The 16,419-nt window shown below is 41.0% G+C and overlaps 2 protein-coding genes across 4 annotated transcripts; one reads left to right on the top strand and one right to left on the bottom strand.

The window, feature by feature from the left end:
• Nucleotides 1-1,014: 1,014 nt before the first annotated feature.
• Nucleotides 1,015-4,329, bottom strand: rmdn1 (regulator of microtubule dynamics 1). The gene is made up of 10 exons (XM_040018706.1): nucleotides 4,101-4,329; nucleotides 3,514-3,619; nucleotides 3,325-3,409; nucleotides 2,967-3,126; nucleotides 2,778-2,867; nucleotides 2,630-2,685; nucleotides 1,716-1,803; nucleotides 1,603-1,633; nucleotides 1,344-1,477; nucleotides 1,015-1,226 (listed from the first exon to the last, which is right to left on the bottom strand). Exons 1-10 carry the CDS (start codon nucleotides 4,233-4,235, stop codon nucleotides 1,185-1,187), a joined length of 927 nt encoding a protein of 308 aa, XP_039874640.1. The 5' UTR covers nucleotides 4,236-4,329; the 3' UTR covers nucleotides 1,015-1,184.
• A 1,790-nt stretch (nucleotides 4,330-6,119) lies between these two features.
• LOC120725724 (copine-3-like) lies at nucleotides 6,120-15,624 on the top strand. 3 transcript variants are annotated; one of them, XM_040018705.1, is made up of 16 exons: nucleotides 6,120-6,358; nucleotides 7,965-8,134; nucleotides 8,270-8,449; nucleotides 8,541-8,615; nucleotides 9,276-9,347; nucleotides 9,431-9,508; nucleotides 9,592-9,681; nucleotides 10,291-10,389; nucleotides 10,474-10,557; nucleotides 10,678-10,737; nucleotides 10,922-11,055; nucleotides 11,383-11,437; nucleotides 12,984-13,035; nucleotides 13,135-13,268; nucleotides 13,987-14,220; nucleotides 14,337-15,624. In XM_040018705.1, exons 2-16 carry the CDS (start codon nucleotides 7,976-7,978, stop codon nucleotides 14,454-14,456), a joined length of 1,626 nt encoding a protein of 541 aa, XP_039874639.1. In that variant the 5' UTR covers nucleotides 6,120-6,358; nucleotides 7,965-7,975; the 3' UTR covers nucleotides 14,457-15,624. The 3 variants fall into 3 exon arrangements, with proteins under 3 accessions (XP_039874639.1, XP_039874637.1, XP_039874638.1); XM_040018703.1 differs by lacking the exon at nucleotides 6,120-6,358 and adding an exon at nucleotides 6,371-6,524; XM_040018704.1 differs by lacking the exon at nucleotides 6,120-6,358 and adding an exon at nucleotides 6,371-6,553.
• The last annotated feature ends 795 nt before the right edge of the window (nucleotides 15,625-16,419 follow it).

The raw sequence follows: 16,419 nt of genomic DNA, 5'->3' as shown, positions 1-16,419 counted from the left end.
ACTTTAGCTTTTTATGTATTTTGAAAAAAGCGTTTTTTATTGTATTAACTCATTCTCATGGAAGAGTAAGAATAACAGTTATTTAGTTGTCATTACGAATTTACAAGTTGATGATGATTCCTCTCATAAATCATGAGACATTGAGCTATACCACCTTTGTAAGTTGAAAGCATGGTTATCAGTACTGGCATCGGATTTACTGGTATCAGATCAATACCAAAAGTTGAATTATGGCACACCCATAATCTGTATGCAGTTACCTCAAGGCGCTATATATTGTGATTTAAAGACCCTACAGTAATACACAGAAAAAAAAACCCTAAATAAATGTAAAAATACTATTAGAAAACTTTAAATCTGCCTTTTTTTTAGGATTCACCTCAGTGGCATTCATAATACTCGTTTTTTGTTTTGATGGGAATGAATTCATGAATCCAAAAAGAAGTACTGTTCTGAAGAATGTGTGCGAGCGTGACTCGATTAGTAAGCACTCACGGTGCCAACACTTGAATAGCTCAGCTCACCCTGTGCTGGTAAACATGGATGTCACAAAGATGTCTCTCTTGGTTCTGCAAAAACACAACTTGAACTCTCCATGGAAATCCTCTGTGGAAAGTAAAAGGTTCACGCAGAGTTCATTTGTTTTTAATCTGGAAAGAAGCAAATGGAAACACCTTGCTGATGCCAGAGGTCAGAGATGAATGGGCAAAAATGCATTGAGCTAATAGGAAGGCAACAGGAACTCAAGTAACCATTCATGACGTCCAAGATATGCGGAAGAGCATCTCTGAATGCACAACTTGTCAAACCTAGAAGCAGATGACTACACGGGGTGCCACTCCTGTCAGCTAAGAACGGGAAACTGAAGCTACGGTCCAACTGGACAACAGAAAATTGGAAAATTGTTGTCAGGCCTGGGGAAGTCTCGCTTTCTGCTGCAATATTCAGATGGTGAATTTAGAACTCTGAAGTTCGGATAAAATGAGATGAAATACATGACGCAACATACAAAACTACTAACGACAGGACATTGTTTTATTATTTCTTGAAGGCATGTGTGATTTCTGTGTGCGAAGCCGGCAACTGTTCGGTTTTTATAGTTAATAATGAAGTAGAAAATCTTTAGGAAACAGTCTTGTTAGCAGCTGTTAAGGGTCCAGAGGGGCGTCATGTTTCACCGAGCTTCATCCCAGCTTCTTCAGGAGATCCACAGCTTCCTTGTGGACCTGCAGAGGAAGAGGAGCATGCACTGATTGAGTTAAACAGTTCCACTGATATACAGTTAAACTGAAATATACAAAAACAGAGTAAATCACAAGTCTGGAGTCAGGGTGTGTGTGTACCTCTTTGTCTTCCAGCGTGTGAGCAGGGTATTCCTTTGTTTTGGTCAGCCACAGCAGTGCTTTCTCCTTGTCTTTCATGGCTAAATAAGTCTTCCCGAGCATCAGCAGGTTCTTGCTGTAGAAGTTTGGATCGACTGGGAAAAACAAGAGACAAATGTTTGTCGGCTGACTGCTTTTTTTTTTTTTTTTTTTTTAAAATCACAGGCACATGTTTGTCTGTGATTATTTTTAAAGAACCGTGTTGGTGACAGTACTCTACCTTCCTCAGCTTTTAGGAAAAATGCCAAAGCCTGAAAGACACAGAAAAACAAAACTCACTGTGCAGCTAGTAAGAAAGCAAAGGATGTCAGATTCAGACTGGGCGGTGCTCACCTCCTCGTATGTAGACTCGGGTGGTGATGAGAATATTACAGCTGCCACCTTGCGCTGATACCACGGCAGCTCAGCAAAAGCGAAGCACCTGAGAGACAAAGGACAGCATATGTTAGGTGCCATCCATGTGGATGTTACTTGTTGCACACATATACACCCTTTCATGCAAACGGCGCTCCCTCATGGCTGTGGCCTCTTTCAGCTGCACCCTGCCTCAAAGCAAAAATGGTTCAGGGATGATTCGAGGAGCACAACAATGAGTTTGAGGTCCAAGCTTGGCCTCTAAATTCCCCAGATCTCAATTCAATCAAGTAATTGCAGGATGTGATGGACAAACAAGTCCAATCCACCTCACAATTTAGGGAACTTTAAGGATTGGTTGCTAACATCTTGGTGCAGATGCTCCAGCACACCTTCAGGCATCTAGTGGAGTCCATGCCTCGACGAATCAGGACTGTTTTGAAAGAAAAAGGGGACCAATGCAATATTAGGAGGGTGGTCATAATGTTATGCCTGATCGGTGTATATATTCTGGGATTTGCACATAGAAAGTTGCTTCAAGGGCTTTTTAGTCATTCATCTTATTAATCATGTTGGTTGAAATCCAGACACTGATCCAGCTTTACCAAATGAACGTATGGTAAAGATTTTAATCTTAAAGTTCCATCCAACACATTTAGTCGACATCTATTTCGTTTTACATTCCTTGGGCCGCAGAGAGTCACAACTGCATTGTTTATTTTTTTCTAAATTTACTCCAATTCCAGCTGCACTCCCATGGAAGTTGTGGAAGAAACACTCCCGTAGGTGTGAGAGTTCAACCACACAGAGCTAGTTTGAGAGAGGGGAGCGCTCCTTTCACTCACAGTGTTAAAAAGCAAAAAACCACCCACGAAAACAAAAAGCAGTCTCACCAGTAACCCAAAATGTGTATGGAGGTGGCGTCTTTAGGGTTGAGCTCGATGGCTCTCTAAGAGGAAAGAAAAAAAAAAATCAGTGTTCAGATGTTAAATATGACGGTGTGATTTTGGTCACATGACTTCCATCTTAAGGTCCTCTCACCTCTAGATGATCCCTGATGATGTACGAATTTCCAATTTTAACCTTGACACCCTCATAATCCCCGACGTCACTGAGACACACGCCGTACCACTGTGTGACGAGCGGAAGAAAAAGAAAAGAAACCTGTTAAAAACTCGTAATCAACATCCTGTGAGTGTCGAGTTGGCCTCGGAGAAACCACAATCGCACCTTGTGAGCTGCAGAGCACAGGTCATCTTTCTCCAGGGCCTTTTTGGCGTACTCAAAGGCCTCAAACGTGAGCTGCTTCTTCCGCCCGGCCTCGATGTTGGGTAGGAGGGACAGGTCCCGAGAAGCCCGGGCCAATCTCCACAGGAACTCTGCATCGTTGCTACAAACACACAAAGAGAGTCATTATTGTCCAACTAAATTCAGACTGAATGAAAACAAAAACCATAACTTTACACCCTGTGGATGGTAAAACACTTTGCTTTGGTGGCATGTGGTTGTTGTATTACAAAAACACACACAAAGACAAAAAAAAAACAAAGATCAAATAGAATAAATAAACCCTCTGAACCCTCCTTACCTGTCTTTGTACTGCACCAGCAGCTGGTAGAGTTTCTCTGTCTCTGCACAGCTGTACAGGTAGTCAGCCTGCTCCAAAACCTCCCCTAGACAGACACAAAACCCACCAGTTCAGCCATAAAGCCCAGCTGACATTCACTAGATCAAACCTAATAAAAAGCACATGTTCGTATCTGAGTTTGCCATCTACCTCTATCTAAAGCGCAGACCACAGCTGAACTCTGCACCTTGCGATAAGCTGCATAGCCGAGGCACGACAGCGCAGGGAGCCCCAACAGGAATGCAGCCCGTCCACTCTGTGCACAAGTGAGGAAGTGACACAAAAACACACTTGTGAATGCAAGCGCTAGGCAAGAACAGACTGTCTCCCATTCAAAGTCATTCTTGGCGTCTGTGCTGACCCTGAGTAACCTGAGCCCAGAGCTGGACTGTGAAGCCATGGGGTCAATGCATTCTTCAGTCCACACGGGAACGTTACAGGAAGTTCTAGGTGAAACTAACGCTGAGATCCAGTTTAATTATACAGCCAGCTGACAAGCATAGCAGCATCATTCCTATACAGTACTGGTAGTTCTCTTCCTGCATGGATAAGCAGCTCTGACAGCATTTACAAACCCGTTGCCCCTTCACCTATATATCAAATATGAAGCTCTGAGGAAGTGGCACCACTGACCTTCCTGAGCGCAAATCACGGAGCTCGCATAAAGATAAAAAAAAGCAGTGTGATAATGAATGAAGCAGGGTTATTTTGGATGAGAAAGAAGCATCGTTATTTACAGTCAGAGCGGTGGAAGTCCTTCGTAGAGCAGTCCAGTAGTTTCGGTTTGTCCCTCTGCTTTTTACGCAGTTTGCGCCAGACCCAAACTCCACTAAAGCCCTGCTCACACACCGTGTTACAATCCTCCCAGCCATCTTATCACAGGTCCACACTATCAGTGATCACTCATCACACTGACACAAACTTACAACCTCTCGGTGAGTGTCCCCGGAGCGGGGGGATGGTGCGTTCAAGAGCACAAATTAAACACGTTGCAAAATAAATAAATGAATGACTAAATCGTGGATTTTTAGAGCAGATAAAAGTCAGTTTTGTAAATACTTTGAAGCCGGAACAAAATATCCTTACTTTAAAATAAAAATGTATTCTACCCAATGCAAATGTGCCTATTTTTCTCTTTATATGTTCAAACATTTACAGTGGAAAAAAAACAAAACATGAAATACTCTTTTATTCATGCTTCACCAGGATAAATTTGTTATTAACGTCATATTTATTACAACATGCTTGTATAAAAGCATGTATAAATTATTTGCTGTATGTATCAAATCCCAAACCTTTAATCATCTTGTCTCTGAAAATCGACTGAGTGATGTTTTGTCAGCAGAAAAGTTATAGTTTAATAAACAACAGAATTAAATAAATATTCAAGGATATCCTTCCAGTTAGTAGTGAGTGTTCAACAGAGATGGGCTGTAACGCGTTACTGTAATCCGATTACTTTTTTCAAGTAACGAGTAAAGTAAGGGATTACTATTGCAAAAACGGTAATTAGATTACCGTTACTTTCCCATAGGAACGCTGTGTTACTGCGTTACTAAAACCGTGATTTTTTTTTTGCGAGAACGTCTCATGACAGTGACGTAAGCGAGTGCCACGTTGGTGACAACAGCTGTGTGCAGATCAACAATGGATAATATATCAAGTACGGGAGAGAGTATGAGCGTGCAGCGTTTAAAGCGTGGAAGTACTGACCTTATTTTGAGTTTGATTTCATAAAAAGTGACAAAAACATTAGTGTCCGTTGTGCGTGGGAAGAAAACTTCTTTTTACAGCAAAGAAAAACCCCTAAACTTCCGAGCAAGCACGGAGTGCGCTACAACCTAATGGGAAACTCACAGAGAAACTCGTGGATTCTTCCACTGACCGCTGCGGCACACCTGCACCAGGGTAAACCTCCGCCTACCCTACTCCTGCTTTACAGGTGAAAATAGAGCAAAAGGACCGCTGAGTCTTTCACTTTATTTATTTTCTGCTGTGTTTTACTTGCATCTATTTGAAAGAGTGAGTGTAAACACAAAACATATTTTATTTTATGTGCTGGAATGTGCAGAAAATAGGTTTAAATATTAAAAAAATTTCTTCCAGTCAGAGAATGTTGCATATAATTAAATTTTTGCTTGATGCATAAAGTTAAAAGATTAAAACTAATAAAACAAGTTTTAAAAGGGGACTTTTCCATTTGATTACATTTTGTATGATGGATTATGTAGAAAAAGTAGAATTGGGCTGAAAGATCTATCACTTTATCACCTATTCAGGTTGTAAATCGTGTTTTTAAAAAGTAACTAAGTAACTAAGTAATTAATTACTTTTGAAAATAATTAATCAGTAAAGTGACGGGATTACTTTTTTGGGGAAGTAATCAGTAATTAGTTACTGATTACTTTTTTCAAGTAACTTGACCAACACTGGTGTTCAAAAGTTTAAGAAGCTAGCCTTTTACCTTAGCATTACTAGGTATTATAGAAAACGCTAAAATACAAGCTCTCGTGACCAAAAACGGAAAAGCTCTTCTGTGAATATTATTAGACAAAGGACGCAGTCGTCTGGATTGAGAACAGCTCAAAATTAGACATATCAGGTGTCTGTTTATTGGCCAACACTGGTTTGAAAACAACACAGCAGCTCTTCTATAAGCTTCTATAAGTTAAATGAATATCTACTCACAGTCCGTCCAGAGAAAAGTCTCCCAGAGCTCTTAACTAGATGGTACCTGGTCGCATCACCAACAGCAGCTTAAATTGGCGTTCAGCACAGCTGCAAAACACTTTTCTTGAATGCACCCCGGACAACGCTGTGCCGCTTTGTTATCGACTCGGCGAGAAACAGAGAAACAACAGAAACACAAGAACGTTCCGGCATAATATGAAGCGCCTATCGTACAGTAATGTTACAACAGCGTGTTTGTTAATATAATGTTGTCCAGGTGAAGCAGACACACCAAACAGGCATTTACACAAAACTTCAACTTCAGGTAAAAGTAGTTGTAAAATTAGTGGAAGTTGTGAAGCGAGCAGAACACTGGGCAGGGCAGAGTGTGGGCTCCACCCAGTGCGACAACACAGCTGTTGCCGTCAGATTAACATTACGCGTTCAGAGCAGAGGCAGAAAAAAGTGTATATTTGTCAACAACTACACAGGTAAATGATCCAGTAAGCATTATGAAAAGGTAACGTAGTGTGAAAGGGAGAAGTGGTGTGGTTGTTAGAGCTCCACCTAACTGTCACTGCCTGCATGTGTTAGCTCGAGTAACGGTAACTTACATTATTCTGTGGTGGTACTACAAAGCTAGAAATCTAGGGGAAAGTCATCACAGCAAAATTAAATATATGTCTATTTGTGTGTGTGTGTGTGTGTGTGTGTGTGTGTGTGTGTGTGTGTGTGAGTGAGAGAGAGAGAGAGATAGATCCAGATTTTTAAACACGAACAGTTTATTTATTTACTTATTTTTAACTATGACATAAAGTCTGTCAGTAAAGATTGATTGATTGATTGATTGATTGATTGATTGATTGATTGACGGTGTTCTAACATTTCGCTCGAAGCTCTGAAATTACAGTCACGTGATCAATTACAACTCACCCATACTTTCACTTCTGTCCCTTTAAACGTGACTTTTCCTGCACTTCTGATAGATCCATAAATGTGTGTGCAGTTTTGTGTGTAAATCAAGGGTTTGTGTAGCCTAAGCTCCGGCTTCCAGATGCTGTGCCAAAAAGTGATCGCCTGCCAAAAAACTGATTTGTTTCTGTGTTGTTTTTTTTATGTCTAATATCTTTACGAATGTTGGTAAATAGACTTCGGTGAACAGGGTTTACAAAGGGGTAAAATAGAATTTTATTTTTTAAAAATTACCAGTTTTTCAAGTATCTTTATAAGTCTCTGTTATTGTACTTACATTATAACCAATCCGGTTCTTTTTGTCCACTCAAAATCTGTTTACATAACTATTGTTATATTTGTTGCAATTTCTGCTTCCTCTTGGCCAGATTACTCTTAAAAGAAGACATTTTTGATGTCAACAAGATTTTTTTTAAACTGGATAAATAAAGGATATATAAAAGTAACTACTATTATTATTTTTGTTTTTATGTTCTGTTTTGTTGTTGCCCTCTAATGTTTAAAGAAAAACAATAAAAAGAAAGTATAAAAAAAGTCACTGCCAAAAACTGTTTGCGGCTTCTACCTTGTGACAAGAATGTTGTTTGTGGCTCAAGATGACTTGATATCATTCATGAGGGTACATTTGACATATCTATCACATATTATAGACCAACAAGTTCTTTATAGCAGTTTAAATTGGCAGACGATCATTTGTTGGCACACTGCCTCTAGGACTGTACTTGTTCTTAAATTGCTGTGGACATACCACCAGGTGGCGTAGTATTCAGCGATTTATGTGTGAACTTAGTGGTTGTGGTGGCATTTGACCATCTGAGCCTGCCTTACTTTGGACAACCACCACTACCACCCGACTAAAGTCATGACTGAAGATTGAGTAATATGTAGTAACAAGTCAAGAGAGCATTTTGAGAAGATGGAAGTGCTCTGAAGAGATTTCTGTGGTTTATCTTTTTCAGGAACAGCTGCAATGGCCTCAGGTGGGGCCCCACTGCCCACAGCCACCCAATGTGCCACTAAGGTGGAGCTGAGCATCTCCTGTGAAAACCTAATGGACATGGACGTCTTCTCCAAGTCTGACCCTCTGTGTGCTTTGTACATCAACACATCAGATTCTCAGTGGTATGAGGTATGTAATTGGTAGTGGTACGAGATTTTTGCATATAAGGGTTAAGATGGCAAATCTATGGCTGGCATTAAATAATATGTTCTAACCTAAGTCATGTGACTTACGTTACACATCTTTTTTTACTTTGTGAATTAGTTTGGCCGCACGGAGATGATCCTGAACTGCCTGAATCCGAAGTTTGCTAAGAGGTTTGTGATCGATTACTATTTCGAGACGGTGCAGAGGCTGAAGTTCTGCGTGTATGATATCGACAACGATACCTACGACCTGAGTGACGATGATTTCCTTGGAGAGCTTGAATGCACCCTCGGGCAGGTAAGTTTCCCCTTTATCAGGTTGCTCTTTAAACACTGGTCGTTCGCCCACTGCTTTAGCGCTCCTTGTTGTTTCCATCATTTGTGTCCAGGTCGTTTCTAATAAGCAGATGACGCGGCCGTTGTTGCTGAAGAACAGGAGGCCGGCAGGCCGTGGGACCATCACAGTGAGCTGACTCTTTTGTCTGTGCGAACTTAGTTTCTCCAGTTTGTCCTTCTGTATGCATCTATGTGTGTAAAAATAAGAATATGCTTAGCTTGTAGGGTTGATTTTGCTCATATTTTGCTAGAATTAGTCATTTTAGCAAGCTACAAAGAAAAGCCGTGGAACCCTTGTATTGATTGATTGGCTTCCTGTAGTTTAACATAAGTGTCAGGGCTCATGGCTGGGTTTGTAAGTGTAAAATTGCAGTTTACTTGTGCTAATTTCTAACCAAGTGATGGATATGACTGTTACTGTCCTGCTTGGTCTACTGTTTTGTGATAAATGAAACCATAGTGTACAAAATGAACACCATGCTGTAATAATTAAGAAGTAAAACTATCATTTTAGACCATAAACCTACTGGGAAAGTATATACTAAGGTAATTCATGAAGGGAGAAATTGTTTGATTTTCTCATAGATTTCTGTACAATCAGACTTCTTTTTAAAACTAGAGAAGCTGCCCCCTGCTGGCCATCAGAAAGAATGCAATTGCACTTTTAATTTGGCTTCATTTTTTTTTGTATATAGCTGAGGTTATGTTAATCTTTTACATAAAAGAAAACCACTGTGAACCTCAGTATAAAACTGCACAAATCGTTATGTTTTTCTCCTTTTTGATAGATCTGTGCTGAAGAAATCACAGACACCAGGGTAGCAAACTTTGAAGTGTCTGCCCGCAGGCTGGACAAAAAGGTAATGAAAGTTGCTTCAGGGTTTTTTAATAAAGTTCATTAAATGTAAGTTCTGTGAATGACTAACTGGGAATGGTTTGTCAGTATCTGTGGTGGTCCGACCCTTTCCTGGAATTCTACAAACAGACAGAAACTGGATGGCAGCTGGCTCACAGGACAGAGGTACACACACTTACCATCAGGTCCTTCATCGGCGTGCACTAAATTCCCGTGGACTCGTTACTCACGGTAACCTGTTTATGCAGGTTGTGTACAACAACCTGAATCCAATATGGAGGCCGTTCCGCATCTCATTGCGAACTCTTTGCGGAGGAGATGTGGAGAAGCCTATTAAGGTAATTCTATTCAGTGAACCTGCACAATAAAATGCACCCAATTAACAAAACCTGTAAGCACTTCTTAAGTAACACTCCAATGGGTGAAACAGTGGATTTCATCCCCCTCTCTCACTTTTTACAATTTTCGAATTGGCTTTATTGACCACACTGCTGACTAATAACTAATCTTGTAATTGCAATTCTCTCATTATCTTACAAATCTCCCAAACATATAAAACAAAGGGAGTGCTTGTGACCCAGTTGGATAAGCGCTACATGCATGTATGCACGATTCATGACATCACCAGGTGAGGCTTTCTTCCTCTTTGTTTACTCATTTGACTTACTGCATTAGCTTTTGCATTTATACTGATAACTGTTTGCACTCTTTCCATATGTCAGGTGTTCAGAATATGATGACACTTCGTCACTGACTGTAAATAGTGAATGATTAGTGGGGGTTTTGGCAGCAGTCTAAAAAAAGACGTAATTTTCACACCTTGACCAAGAACTTCATCATCAACCATAGTTTACTCTTTCTCTCCTCCTGTATGATCCGAACTGTTCATGCAGTAGTTTTTACGTGGTCCCCCGTTAGAGAAAACTCTTCCTGTTTTGCGTCCTCAGGTTGACTGTTACGACCATCACAGCAGCGGCTCCCATGATCTCATTGGGAGCTTTAAAACCACACTAGCAGAGATGCAAACGGGGACGCACATCTCCCCGGTGAGGGCCTTTATGTTTTGTGTGTGTGTCTCGTGTGTGTTATAGTGTTTATGTTACACTGACATTAACATGGTCTCGTTTCAGGCTGAATTCGAATGTATTAACCCCAAAAAGTCAATGAAGAAAAGCTATAAAAACTCCGGGGTCGTTTGCATCCGGCAGTGCCAGGTAAGGAATTAAAACTGTTACTCTGCCTCGATTTTACAACATATGTCCCACCGGGTTTGTTTTGGATCTCTGTACATTGTGCATTGCTGCACATTGTTAGCGTACTCTTTACTTTTACAGATAGTGAGGGAATACACCTTCCTGGATTATATCATGGGTGGATGCCAAATCAACTTCACTGTGAGTGTGGAAATATTTTTATTGTTAAAGTAAATAAATTGTTTGGTAAGATTTGTAATATTTCTAAATTGACTGTCACATTGCACGGCACTCTGAAACTTGCAGAATACATTTGAAGTATGTCAGACGTTTACCTGGTGACTGAAAAGCTCTCTGTATGTTGACCCGTATCCTCTCGGTCCAGATCGCCATTGACTTCACGGGCTCTAACGGGGATCCGAGGTCTCCTCAGTCCCTCCACTACATCAGCCCAGAGGGCTACAATGAGTACCTGGCAGCCATCTGGTCAGTGGGCAATGTCATCCAGGACTACGACAGGTGAACCCAAGCATCCTACATCATCCCACCATCTAAAGTCTCAGTGAAATAAATGATATCAGAGGAAGAAACAAATACTGAAAAAACAACATGTTAAGCCAGAGTTGAGCAGAATGAAAGAGTCTTATCACCAACTTACACCAACCCCTCCCCCCCCAGAAATTATTAACCTTTTTGCTACTTACAGTGTTAATATTAAAAATCTTTAGCGGCAGCATCCTTGATAATCACCTACTAACATTTTCCCTGAAACTAGTTTCTGTTCAAACTTGGGGCCCACTGATCTACCGCTCGATGAGCTCATGAGTTTGTTCTGTCTCTGTGTAGTAAGAAGATGTTTCCTGTGTTTGGTTTTGGAGCCCAGCTCCCTCCATCCTGGCAGGTATGAAATATTCATTAAAGAAACAGCATCATTGAGCCATATGTGTGACACAAAGTTGTTATTTCGATATCACTGAGTTATTAAGGTGCTCTATTGTGTTCATCCTCTCTCTCTTGGCTGGAATTCTGGGTATTGAAAAGCACTGGAAATTTGCAGTGTCTCAAAGGACCAGTGCTGCGGCATTTCCACTCGTTACTTGGATGTGACTGCTGAATTCAGAGCGCTCTCACATGATGGTGTGGTTTTGGGGCTGTTGAGTGTCCCGTTGTGTATGAAAGGCAGTTTGCTCTGACCGGGTAATGCTCAATGAACAGTAGGGTGGTGGAGCGTAGCTCAGCTGCTGAGGCACGGCAGTAGAAGGCGTGATGCTGTGAGCCTGATGAACAATTGAATGATCCCTCATTAGGGAGCTGATGCAGCAGTTTGTAACATCAGCTTCTTTATTATTGTTCTTTTTTCTCTGTGTCCTGACGTGTCTGGAAACTTTTGCAATCAGAATTATGATCTTTATGCTGGGTTGTGGCTCTTGTTCACATGTTTCATTATGAGTGTTATTTCAGTTATTACATTATATGTAAAATGGGCAGCACGGTGGCAAGCTAAGAGGCAGAAGGGGAAAAAAAACCTTTTTTTTGTCGACCTCTGCATCTGTAAGACAACACAAGTACAGTGCCTGAACAAAAATACAAAGATGCACAGATTTGCAAATCAGCAGAGTATGTGGAGAGTATGTGAGCAAGAGAGTGAGTGTCTTTGTCACAAAATGTACGTGACAATGAGGGTGGGAGGCTGGGATAACGCCCCCCATCCGCAGCCCCCAAGAGTACCAAAGACCTGAGGCCACACATCACTGCAGCATCTGCAGCAGGAGAACAAGCGAAGCTCCAGATAGGCCGCTCACGGCTATAGAGTGAGAGTCCCACAAAGAGCTTTTCATATTCAAAGTTGTGCTTTTGGAAGATATCTGCTTGGGTTAACTTTGCATTAGCTTCAGATCATTCGGGGAACCCGCCTGCTAGTTTGCTAGCACCGGCTAGGTTAAATGGCCAATTATTCAGGGCTTCCATTATAATCAAAGCCAGTCAAATATGCGTGCAGCTTACACTATATGTTTATTTCACCTGACATTTATGATCTCTTCCCATCTTACTGATCACTCAAAGCGCTTTAGACTGGAAGTTCCCATTTTTTTACCACATTGCCTGACATCCATGACCAATTTCGATTCACTGACTAACCTAACATGCATGTCGTTGGACTGTGGGAGGCAGTTGGAGTACCCAGAGAAAACCCACCCAGGTACAGGGACAGCGTGCACCCAGAAAGGCTCCAGCTAGGACTCAAACTAGGAACCATCTTGCTGTGAGGCATCAATTCCAACTGCAACATATGTATATGTATATTCTTATACAAACACACTGTGCTTGCTTCTTATCGTTCATGCCCCCCCCCCCCCCCCCCCCCCCCCCCGTGTTGTGTCATGTACATGTCAAACACAGGTCTCTTGAACAGTCGTCTAAAGCTTTTGTTGATTTTACTCCTACAGGTGTCCCATGAGTTTCCTGTCAATTTCAATCCAGCAAATCCCTTCTGTTCAGGCAGGTTTAAACTTCTCACAAAGCTGTGTTTGGTTCTTGAAAGTTGCCCATGGATGCTGTAATGGTGAACCACTGTACCTGTGGATGTGTGTGCCGCAGGCATAGAGGGCGTGGTGGATGCCTACAGACACTGTCTGCCTCAGCTGAAGCTCTGGGGTCCCACCAACTTTTCCCCGATCATCAACCATGTGGCCTGCTTCGCCAGACAAGCTCTCCAGCAGCGCATGGCTTCAGTAAGGAAGCAGGAAGTGTTTAGACACTCACTGCTTACAAACACTTCAGTCACCCTTCTGCTGTTTTGCTCCCATGACATTGTTGTGCGAGCTTCTGTTTTCTCATCTGCATAATATGCTAAACTGTATGTGTTTCCCCAACTGTGTCCAAATCTTTATTTTACAACAATTAGCTACTTTACACAACTTGGCTTTTTCTGTGATATACACCTGATGAACACCTGCTTTGTCTAACTTTCTGGGCTTTCTGCTCAGATTTTAGCATCCAACATTTTTATGGCTCATTATGACAGATTTATGCCAGCCTAACAGTAAAAACAATTAATCTGCTTGACATTTTTATGACTTTAAGAGCAGTTTTACCTGCAAATTAAGATATAATTTGTATCACTTGGGGATTTCTACAACTTTGGACAGTTTGAACTTTTAGAGTGACTAACCATATGTCACAGCTTTTCTCAATAGGCCATAAAACTGTCAAAGTTAAATTAAATCCCAAAATAACCACCGTGCATCAACAGGTGCTCATACAAAAAAGTGCAGACTTACGATATAAATGTAGATAATACTTGACCAAAGTATATGAGCCACAAATAATTTGAGTATATGGGTCAAATGCTTAACATTGGTATATAGTGTATACAAGTATATGTGTTTCAGAATATATATGTGCCATCTAACCCCCAACTCTGTAATCTACTTTTCTGTCATCGTGCAGAATTACTTTGTGCTGCTTATCATCACGGATGGAGTGATCACAGACATGGACCATACACGTGCCGCTATCGTGGAGGCCTCTCGTCTGCCCATGTCTATCATCATAGTGGGTGTTGGCGGGGCAGACTTCAGCGCCATGGAGTTTCTGGACAGCGATGACAAACTGCTGCAGGCGCCCAGCGGGGTCGTCGCCTCCAGAGACATCGTGCAGTTTGTGCCCTTCAGAAATTTCCAGGTAGGCAGCAGCTCCGAGGCTTTAGACAGCCAGCCTTCCTCTGCTCAGCACACAGGCGCAAACCTGAGTGCTGCTGAACAAGCCGACTTCTCATTCATGTGAATTTATGTTTGCAGAGAAACAGCGTGGCCCTGGCGCAGAGCGTGCTGGCAGAGCTTCCCGATCAAGTCACATCCTTCTTCAATGCCTACAAGCTGAAACCACCTAATCTTTTTAATGTTCCTGAGCCGTCCTAGTAAAGCAGGTTAAATGTACTCGAGTATCTCCAATGCACTTCCTGTCTGTCTCTCTTTCTACATTCAGTGCATAGAGGGGTGTCAATCCGTGTTGGGCAAACCTTTTGAGATTTACAGATTAATGATTGCTTCACACTGGAACACTGGAAAGCAGCAAATCAACTCTGAGGTGAAATCTACAATGGTAAACTGGAACAACTCAGAAAGCAGTTAATGCTATTTAAAATCACATGCCATCTGAAAAAATACATTAACCAATAAATAAATAATAACAATTTAATATTTGTATACAATGACGATCAGTTTCAGCTTGCATGGCTCACAAATAAAATCCAGAGCAGGACATCGTTATGGCTGCGGAAATGCTTCCTCAGGCTAAAATTTGGGATTCTTCTCCATGATGTCATCACTGTGTGGGTGGTTGAGCAACAGTCACCCTTTTGCAAAAGCTCTAAACAAGTGGTTGCATGACAGCTGCCTAAGGTGTAGCATCACAGTGGTCAGGATGAAAGGAAACAGGAAGTGGCTTTGAACAAGCGTGCAAGCCAACATTATCCTTTTAATCGCTCAGAAATCAGTTTCTGTTACAATTAACAAAGAGCACCCAAATGGCCTTAAACAGCAAGTTTAATGTTGTGCAGTTGACTTTTTCACAACATCTATGTAAATCACTAGTATTACAGTTTCTCTAACAAGCTGAGTGACTGAGGTGTTTTCCATGTGATTTGAGACCCTCCAGCTTGTTCACTGCATGTAATTAATAAGAAATCGTAATAACAGGAGACAATCACAGTGTACTCCGTGCATCTTCACACATGGCTTTGCTGATTAAATGCTATATTTGTTGCATAAACGAATGGCACCTTATTTGTTGTGTGATCATAACATAAAAGGAAACGGTGGATATCTGCTGAGACAAAGCTCAGAGTCTACATTGTTACACTGGATGTTCCCAGCTAGCAACCTGACTCCTGCTACCTTAATTAAAGACTTTGACATGTAACCTTGTTTGCTAACAAGATTTTATACGTTGTGTAGATGTGAATATTTATTGTTGTTTATAATGGTTGGAAATGATTTTGACTCCCCTGTGTGGCCCACAGTGGTTGCTTCCGACAGTCTTTTCCCAAATTAAATAAAGGAACTGCCATCTGGCGGCAAAAGTGAATTAGTAACCATGGTTATTAACTAGATTAAGTACCACAGTGTGTATACACATTTCCATGAGGATTTATATCCTCGTGATTGATGCAGAAACATGTTTTCATACTTACTGTATATTATAGTAGTGTATAGTGTATATACATTTTAGACTGCAGATAATGTAAAATAAATTTCTAGTAACAAATAAATGTAATAAACTATTCTCCTCCATCATAATTTTGGGCATGTCAAACATAAGGCCCGGGGGCCAGAAGTGGCCCTCCAAAGTCTTCAATCTGGCCCATTGGGTGGCTTTGAAAAATGTGAAGGAGGGCATACATTTCAGACTTTTAACTGTATGCTGACAGATTTATTTCAGTTACTACAGCAGGGTTTCTTTATCATGCAGCTAAACATGCTGTGTAAATTACACTTCTTTTTTTATATTTAAATGTCTTATTGTAGCTAAATGTCTGTACAATGACAGAAAAGGAAGTTTCACACAAGATCAACATATGTGGCTCATGATGTAAAATGATGCAACGAACAGAACACAGATTTAAAGCTGGTACAGTGGGCCCTCGTTTGTCACGGGAGTTACTTTCCAAAAATAACCCACGATAGGTGAAATCTGCAAAGTAGCCAACTTTATTTTTTACAGTTATTATAGATGTTTAAGGCTGTAAAACCCCTCACTACACACTTTTTACACTTTTCAGGCATGAACATTTTCACACTTTCATCTCTTGTTTAAACACTCTTAAAGTTCAAACTTTCATAGAAAAATAAGTCCAGTATTATAGAATGAAACCAAAGGCAC

The sequence above is a fragment of the Simochromis diagramma genome, unplaced genomic scaffold (assembly GCF_900408965.1).
Source record: "Simochromis diagramma unplaced genomic scaffold, fSimDia1.1 OVJJ01000717.1, whole genome shotgun sequence".
Classification (NCBI taxonomy): Eukaryota; Metazoa; Chordata; class Actinopteri; order Cichliformes; family Cichlidae; genus Simochromis; species Simochromis diagramma.
Note: the sequence above shows the minus strand (reverse complement) of the source record. Positions and strands in the feature narration are given on the sequence as shown.

What these genes read in the sequence shown, in the direction of transcription:
- LOC120725724 (XM_040018705.1), top strand. Translation starts at nt 7,976, where the DNA reads ATGGCCTCAGGTGGGGCCCCACTGCCCACAGCCACCCAATGTGCCACT. An exon ending in AGCTGGCTCACAGGACAGAG is followed by an intron (nt 9,509 to 9,591) that starts GTACACACACTT and finishes CTGTTTATGCAG; the next exon opens with GTTGTGTACAACAACCTGAA. An exon ending in TCCAGCAGCGCATGGCTTCA is followed by an intron (nt 13,269 to 13,986) that starts GTAAGGAAGCAG and finishes GTCATCGTGCAG; the next exon opens with AATTACTTTGTGCTGCTTAT.
- rmdn1 (XM_040018706.1), bottom strand. Translation starts at nt 4,235, where the DNA reads ATGGCTGGGAGGATTGTAACACGGTGTGTGAGCAGGGCTTTAGTGGAG. An exon ending in GGACTTCCACCGCTCTGACT is followed by an intron (nt 3,620 to 4,100) that starts GTAAATAACGAT and finishes ACTTGTGCACAG; the next exon opens with AGTGGACGGGCTGCATTCCT. An exon ending in TTTCCTAAAAGCTGAGGAAG is followed by an intron (nt 1,478 to 1,602) that starts GTAGAGTACTGT and finishes TGTTTTTCCCAG; the next exon opens with TCGATCCAAACTTCTACAGC.